The 8933-nt window shown below is 39.0% G+C and overlaps 1 protein-coding gene across 2 annotated transcripts in view; it reads left to right on the forward strand.

Moving 5' to 3' along the window:
- Positions 1–3377, forward strand: part of TM9SF3 (transmembrane 9 superfamily member 3) — a 46039-nt gene extending 42662 nt beyond the window's left edge. For both annotated transcript variants that reach the window (XM_066323965.1, XM_066323964.1), the window contains exon 15: positions 405–3377. In XM_066323965.1, coding sequence (XP_066180062.1) covers positions 405–472 — 68 coding nt within the window. In that variant the 3' untranslated portion in view covers positions 473–3377. The remainder of the gene's footprint in view (positions 1–404) is intronic.
- Positions 3378–8933: the final 5556 nt, after the last annotated feature.

Genomic DNA, 8933 nt, shown 5'->3' on the forward strand with positions numbered 1-8933 from the left:
CACTCATCCAGAAGGCATGTAACTTATAATAAAAACCCGCCCTCCCATCCATCTTCCCTGCAGAGTGGGTGATTGTATGTTTTTTACCCTCTGCTCAGAAAAAATGGACTTGGTTATTGGCAGCAGTAGGGGGGCTGCTATATTTATCAAGGCCAAGTGAGCATGGCCTCTTGGTAAGATGGCTTAATGGATTTAGATTTCTAGACAGGGGAAGTTCTGTCGGCCATTCAGGGGGAACATGGATAATTAGAATTTGAGAACAAGTATTGCAGGTAGGGAAGTTTCTGTGTGCAGAGTATGTGCTTTATGTGATTTTCTCTGTTAAAGTGTATGTACTTTGTACAGTTGGCTTGTTTCGATGATCAGCTCTCTAATGTCTTCAATGTCTTTGGTTTATTTTGCAGGAGCTATTGGTTACATGGGAACAAGTGCCTTTGTTCGTAAAATCTACACTAATGTGAAAATTGACTAAGGAAATAAGAAAATTGAACTATGGATCAGCTCCTGTTTTCCTGGGGATGAACTTGCACAGCAAAAAGCGCGAGAAGAGATTTGGGTTTTAACACTGGGCACTCTCTGGGTCTCCATTTTGTGGATGGCTTAAAGTAACATCTATTTCATTGATCCTAGGTTCTTACTGACTGCTTTCTCCAACTGTTCACAGCAAATGCTTGGATTATATGCAGTAGGCATTACTACAGTACGTGGCTAATCTTTCCCCCCCAAAAAAAAACAACATCAAAAAACAAAAAACCTAGCTCATTAAAGATGAATAGACTAGCTCTCTTCAGTGAAGAGGACAAACAGTTTGTTTAAAGCATTTGTTCCATTCAATAAAAAGAGGGAAACTTGGCTGCTAAAACTACTTGATTAGTAGTCTTCCTGGTACTCAACATTTCTAAATTATGTAAAAATGCTGTTCCAGAAAGATTACTCTTCTGATTTTTACTGCCATTGCCAGGAAAGGAGGTATGTTTTCTATTTTCAACTCCAGGTGCTTTTTGGTTTATTTGCAATATCAACTACCCTACACTCATTTGTTTAAAAAATAATTTAACCATATATAAAACTCCCATATGCATGTAATATATCAGCTATTGTTCTAGTTGGACCAACTTCCCTTTATTTATCTTTAAAGTAATATCCAGCTACATCTTAAATCCATCCAAAGAAAATACAGTCTGAAGACGGGATGTGTTCTCTGCAATGCAATTTACTGTACAGTTAGAAAGCAAAATGTTAAATGAAGAGGATTGTTTGTTTTTTAATAAACACTCTGAGGTCTAGATTAAAACAAAACAAACATTTTAACTGAATGTCTAAAGTGATTCTCCTTTTTTCCAAGTTAGTCTTGCATATTTTTTGGGGGGTTTGGGTTGAATGAAGATTTTCCTTTAGACATCATACAAGGGGTAATAAGTGTATATAACATTAAATAATGTAACTTAGGTGTAGATCCCAAATGTATTTGGATGTACAGATTTACTACAGAGTCCTTTTTCTGATGATTCGGTGTAAAAATGTGTGAATTTGGGTGGCTTTTTACATCTTGCCTGCCATTGCATGAAAAGTTGGGGTTTCTTCACAATGTGTGTATGTCATGCTTTTCTGTTCTATTTCTCAAGCTCTTACAGAAATTAAATTTGTAATTTAGAACATTTTAATTTTTGTTAATTCTATCTGAACACTTGTGTAACATCAAAAGCACAGTTGCTTTAGAGTGTTCAGAAAACTAAAATAAACTTTTCAGACAAAAATGTTTTGATTGTGAAAATAGATGAGTTTGCAGTTGAGAATGTTTGAAAAGGCAATACTGCTGAGCACCAGTTTCTGTACACAATATTAGTGTGGTTTTCATCTATCAAACCCCCCTGCTTTGAATTCAGAATTTGCTTACAACTGTATTGTACACTACAACTCCCAAGTGAATGACCAACCCAAAAAGATTCTTCTTGGCTGTGGAGAAGTGTTTTGTGATCCAGCCAGTGTAGTGGGAAAAGTGGGGGTAAGTGTGGACTGAAAAAAAAATAAATGAGCAAATAAAGGTTAAGTCTTTCTAAGATGACTGTTAATTATGCACTGTATTTAGCTAGAAATAACCTGAATGTGTTTGTGACAGGTTTGAGAGCCACTGGGCTTGATTTTTTCATGGGCTTTTTTTAAACATCTGCCATGTAGGGATGTTTTCATCAGTGTGGCTGTCTGAAATAGAGCACCTGCCATGGAGAAGGAAACTTCCTGAATTTAAAAAGTGAGACAAATATTTCTATGGATTAGCACTGTGCTGTTTCTATATTAAAAGCACTGATAATGCAGTAGCTGCAATGAGAAACACCCATGTTTAGCTTGGGTGAACTGTACAGGTAGGTTAATAGTGGGAAGCAGTTCATCCTGCTGCATATGGCTTCTGAAAAGTATTAGAGCTTTCAGCTCTGATTTCCCTGGCCAATTTTAACCAATCTTCCAGAAAATAATTAAGTTTTGCTTCAAGTCAATCATTGGTGCCTGTAGGTGAACATTCCACTGCTAAACAGATTTTTTTTTTTTTTTTTTAGTTTTAGTTTTAGTTTTTAGTTTTGAAGTACAGGCCAATTTTAAGATGAGCTTATGAAATGGAACAGTAGTTAGTTGACCTTTGTTCCAAAACATGGAGACTTAAAGCAAAGAATGGATTTTGTACTAGTACTTGCTAGTGCACACAGCTCTGGGAAGCCCTCTTCATCCATGTCCTTCTAAATCTGAAGTGAGAAGCCATTATCTCCACACAAGAAATACATTTAAGTACTCTGCCAAGATAAAAGTTTATTTTAAAGGGAATGTATTGATAATGGGTCTGCTTCTCTGTTTAGAGCACTGCTAATGATTAGTCTATCAGAAACTTCACTAAACTGTTTGTGAATTTCATTTAATCGCTTTTTAATGCCACAGGATGGTGGGCTGCCTACTTGCCTTTTCTGTCCTCTGGCATTACTGTCTTTTGCATATCCAGACAGGATCGTGTATCTTCTATAATGACATTGGAAAGATACATACTGCACAGGCATTGCTTTTATTTCTGCAAGCAAGTTCCTCCGGAGAAGTAGTGTGTTTAAATAATTGACATTTTTATACAGCCACCCTAGCACGTAAGTTGGGAGTTTGCTTTGTTTTCCCCCTTTTGGTTTCTGAAGGAGTGCAAAATGTAACCAGTTTTCAACAGCTTGTCTGTGGTTGCTGTTTGGGGCAAGGCTGTTTGCTCCCCTGACCCCTCCTTGCCCTCCTCCCCAAAAATGTGGGTATAGCTTGAACCATCTTGCTTAATAGAAATTGGAAGCTCTCTGCTTAGATGATGTAGTCCTTCCTCTTTTATGGAAGAAATAAAGATCTTACAGACAATACTCCTCTTATCATGGTGGTTTCTTAAGAGTTTCTGGTTCTTGAATTCAGGCTTTTTGATAACTCTTCAGTTGGCTGCTCAGTGCTTTTCTTCCCACTTCTTGGTACAGGGGCCAGGGATTTGGGTAAATAGTTGCATAAGCAATTGCCAGTCTTTGCCAAATGTTTTAGGTAAATAGAATTGTAAATATTTTCAGTTGAGGCAGAGTGCAACATAGAAAGTGCCTCTTGTAATTAATATATAAAAATATATGGTGAATGCTGGATTGGAGGGAATGGGGACTGCAAATAATCATTACATTATGCTCTTTTTGATGTCTGAATGTTTCGAAGCCACAGTGTCTATTAATTCCTCTCCAGAATTATACTCCAAAGTGTATAAAGGGCACACAGATTTATTTTTTTGTAGGATGGTCTTAGGTGTATTTCTTTAACAAGTTTCAGTTTAAAAAACAAACACAAAACACTAACACTTTTTACACTTCTGGTATGAAAGCAGTAAAAATAATAGCATGTTCTTATCACTATCATTTCAGCAGAGCTAACACAAATGAAAAAGTTACATTTTGCTCTAACTTCAACATTACCAGCATCTAACCAAATAGGCTCAATGAAGGATATATACACAGCTTCACTGAAGACAGCAAAATTCTGTAATTGTGAGGGCTTCAGGAATTTCTCCACTGGAATGTGTGCAGAAAGTATCAGCTCAGAAAAAGACAAGTCTCCTCTTCTGTCTGTGGACAAGTAAACTGAATAGTTTGAGCTGGAGTTTAGGGTTCCTGTTATCTTGAATTTTTGACTCTGCAGCTTATGGTTAATATCAAGTCTGTTGGAACTGTAGATTGATGAAGAATTCCAGTTTTGGATCGCTTTGGATCTTTTCCAGGTTAATGCACTATGGCAGGGCAGCCCTGCAATAGCTGTTAGCCCTGCTGCCATCTGAAATCAGTGTCTCATACCAGGGTTAGCCCTGAAATCATGAAAGACCCTGCCGTTGTTGGATTTCTGTGGAATAAAGCCACACTTGAAAGTGTTGGAGCACTGTGTTTATGCTTGCATTCTTCAGGAGCATCATATCTCATTAAAGAAAAAAAAAAAAGTTTTGGCCATTTGTTTTCCAAAGCCTTTCAAGGGAACATTTTCATTCTCAAAACTTGCTAAGGAGACATCTGCATGTGCATTCTGCAAGTAGTGTGCTTTTATCCAGGAGTGCATATTCAGTTCAGGAAAGGGGTTCTTCCTTACTTTCAGTATTTACTTTCATCAGTGGTTCTGAAATTTTTCTTCCAATTTTGGGGGTTTGGCTTGTGCCAGGAAACTGTTGAGATGATGGGAGGACCCATGAATCTGGAAGACTTTTTGTAGTTGTTGGAGAAAATCACTTTAAAGGGTAGAAATTCATTTGGGAAAAGGATAAGAAAATGGCTTTTTATCTGCTGGATTAACCTATTTGAAAGGCAGACCTTGAAACAGATAGGCTGTTAACAATATCATTGCCCCCAGCCCTGTACTACTTACAGCGTTTTTATTTTCATCAGTGCATTTGCCACAGTGCAAGGCTTTTGCGAAAAACCAAGAACTCATCTGCCATGTACAAGGGGACGATATTGCCTGGTACCAGCCTTTTTGGTTTATCAGTGTATGGATTTTCTCACCAGCTCTTAATAATACAATACAGAACAATTTGTCAAGTATCTCTGCAGGTTCTACCGTGCTGAAGCTTGTTTTGTTATGGAAAACAAACCTATTTGAACTTTCCTTAGGTTCTGGATACATCTCCTTCAGGACCATGGGCTTGGAGCATTCCAAAACACCTTCACAAGCTTGTGCTTATTCTTCAGCTGGCATTGGGTGACTGCAGCATTCCAGAAAACAAGTGCACTTGTACAATTGGGAGCTTATGTACAATTAACAGAATACCTAATTTTACAGAATTGTTATTTTCAGGTTCTATTAATACTGTGAGGCATGCTTACCCATATGATGCTGCGGCTACCTAGATAGATTCCAGTTCACCAAAGCCTAGACCTAAGCCCTATAAACTGGAAATGCTGGATCTGTCTCCAGCAGTTCTGTGTGACAAGCTGCCCGACCTAGAAAAACATGCTACAGTTAGACACCACACAGTGAGTATTTTTTTTTTCTGAACCCTGTGTGTCACAAGCTTTTATTTGGTTTCTGAAATGTTTTGAGAGCTAAAGTAACTTTTTCTGAGAAGCTTCCAAACAGGGCTGAGAACATCCTGTGAAACTGAATTCAAGGAACCTTTGTGGCTGCTTGTTCTCATTTTCCAAAGGTTTCTGTCAGGAATTTCAGACTTAAAGCACTAAGCAAGGCACAGTGGTTTTCTGCCTACTAGGCATATGATTCCCCTTTAGATTTCATTTTATGCTGTTTTTTTCATTCCAAACCACTTGTCTTATCACTTCGTTGGGCTGAGAAAAGTGGGTTATGTAATTAACTTAGTGTGAGGCTTCTCTTGCTCTGCTACACAAGAGTACAAGAATGGGGTGGAAATACTCTCCTTATTTTCTTAATGTCTGATCAGACAGTACGTGAATAGTGAACATTACCTACTGTTTGCTTTAAAAAGATGTGACAGTTTTACAGAGTCAGACACCCATTTACCTGCAAGAACTGGAGACCTGTATAATAAAATGTTGAAGAAAGACCATTAGATTGCCTAAGTTCTGCATTTGGATTCTGCAGAATGATTTTTAGTAATTTTAATTGGCAAGATAAAAGGTGATTTTTGTTGAGAATTTTTTTCTGTTTATCTTGCTACCAGAAAGTTATCAAATACCCACCTTTGTCTGAAGCTAAAATGACTATAATTTTTAATTAGGTGTAAAGCAAAATAAAAAATGAAAATGGAAATCACTGTTCCTGGTTTTAGTGATGGAAAGAGTGACTTGTAAGATGAACTTATTTTAAGGTGTTGCTTACTTAAGAAGAGGAAATACCTGTGTGTTCTCTCTGTGGTTTGGATGAAGATGTTACTATAGTTGAGTCTCTGTACAGAAATCCTGTGCAGAAGGTGTAACTGGGAAATTTCTCTATGGCAATTTTAGATGGAGCAACATCTCTTCTTTTCTGAGAGATTCATTAAATTCTACCCACAGCCTTAACTCAGGTAGCATATGTTCCAGCCTCTGTAAAGGATGCCTGCCTATGAACAGGGAATGCAACTATCACATCTTCATCTCGTAACAGAGGATTGGAGATATGTTTATACTTTCCCAGATTTATTCCTTTGCATAAAGAGAAGGGGGAAAAAAAGAAGACGACAGAACTTTTCCTGTGGCAAAAAATACTTTGGAAAAACCAATGGATTCAGCTAGTCAAATTTTGAACAGCAAGATGCTTTTCCAAAGATGTTCCCATGCCCTTCTCCTTAACCTTGCAGCAGAGATCACCAAAACCACCAGCTTTGCTCAATGCTTTCCAAGCATAACTGACTCCTGTATGAACCCTGAAAATAGAATTTAAGTGAAGTAATGAAACATCAGTTTGACATGCCTCAATTTGGGAAACAGTGGTCAAGCCAAAATTCATGCTTCCAGTTAAGACAGATTTCTCTCCCTGCCTCCCACAGCTTGTCCCTATACAACTCAAAATTACCCCAGAAGTATCTTGGTTTTTCTCAACATGTTCAAGGATTGTATTAATGATAGCAAAAATTGTGGCTTTTATGTGGGGTGACTTCAAATCCTTCCTGCTGCTACTTCGGTGAACAAAAAGGAATTTTCCAACCATGGCTTACTTCTAGTTTCTCTAAGTGTCACTACCTATTATGACAAGGCTGTTGTTAATTATACATTGAGTTGTTAATGCACAATTGAATGTGCCTGTGACTACAGTGAGCTCTCTACTGTGGATTTCAGAACCCCTGGAACACATTAAAGCACATACGTGTCAGCACCTTAAAAGATTGCTTTTCGGTAGCAAATCATTTAACCTTATGGGAGGTACTTTCTGGGTGGTAATGCAATAAACTTGATAAAAAATTACCCACTCTCAATTTACTGCCCAAGAAACTAAAACGGGTGATGAAAGGAAGAGAGAGCAGGAGTTGATACTTATTTTATCACCTGGATTTGTCTGACTGCTCAAGGAAGAAGGGACATCCCAAGACTGGTCAACTCTATGAGTGATAAGGGAGTTGGGAACAATAGACTGCTAGATACAAACGAGTCAGAGAAAAAAGGAGATGGGGAAGTGAAGAGCTTTTGTCAGGGTAGGAAAGGGTAGTAAATGGGCCTCTGCTAGAGGGAGTGAAACAAAGGGAAGGTGATGGTTCTGCAGAGGGGCCCGTGGTGCCTGTAAGCAGGGATGCAGCTCTTTGGGCTGCACCTACAACAGGAGTTCTTTCCTACCATAAAAAGAAGCAATGAAAGAAGTTTAAGGAGAAGTGAGAGGCACTAGAAATGCAGAGGGAAGAAGAAAGAGAATGCTCTGGGTTCAGAGAGTTATGGTCCTTCTCTCCAGGACTCTATCTACCCTTGTATTGGTCATGCAAATACCTTGGTGTGTTTGGTTTTTTGTGAACTTGGTGGCAGCTGTGGAATCAGCAGTGGGACAGGCTCCAAGGAAGTGGTGCCTCAGTCACTTTTTTAGAAGAATTGGTGGACCCCAAGTGCTGGCAAGAGGGAAGAGAAGCAAGTCTTGTGGAAGACCTAACAAACTTTGTGTGTTTTGGCCTCAGGGCACATTGTGTGCTGGGATATTCCGTGAGCACTGAGTAGCTCACACATAGCTTTGCTCATGGATGCTATTCAGAAAAGGCTGTGGACATTCTTGCTCAGCGAGACTTGACAGTGGATTTTGTCTGTGTGTGTTGGGCAGGAGAGGGTTCTGCAAAGGAAAAGTTGCCTTTGACAGCAGTGGATATGGATTGTTTTCTTTCCAGATAATTAACTGTTGGTGTCACGAGTTGCTCTCCTAATGTGAGACTTCACTGACTTTTTAACAGCTCAGATGAAAAAGATCCTTTCATGGGGCTCTGTGTGTTCCCTAGTTGCACTGATGTGGCCCTGCTAATCAAGATGACATGAGCTTATCTCCTAAACATCAGGTAGCAGTCATTGTTCTGGGTACACTGCTTTGGCTGCCACTTGCAAAGTGCCATGATTGTTACTGAGAACTATTTCTGGAAGGTTTGAGCAGTTCTCATATTACAGACTGCCAGAGTTCCCTGTAGTAGGACAACATTATTTTTTTGTATGTGGATAATAGTGATAGACTCCTCTGAACTGCCTCACAGACTCTAATTGCACAATTAAGGATCCATACTTTAATTTGCTCTCTTCCTCCTTCAGAGCTGTAGGATGTCCTCTTCTACATCCATCCATGTCTGTAATAGAGGTTCTCTGTGCAGAAGAGGCCGGGCTCCCCAGGGTAAACTGTCACGCTGGAAAAAGTTAACAAGCAGTTTCCGTGTGGTCAAAAGACTGTTCTTAGTGGGTGACAGCCCAGCTTTCCACAGGGGTGACAAGGATTCAAGATGCTGATCAGGGAAGCTGTTGACCACCCTTACAAAAGTTCAAGTTTTTGTT

Source organism: Sylvia atricapilla, chromosome 8 (genome assembly GCF_009819655.1).
Source record: "Sylvia atricapilla isolate bSylAtr1 chromosome 8, bSylAtr1.pri, whole genome shotgun sequence".
Taxonomy (NCBI): Eukaryota; Metazoa; Chordata; class Aves; order Passeriformes; family Sylviidae; genus Sylvia; species Sylvia atricapilla.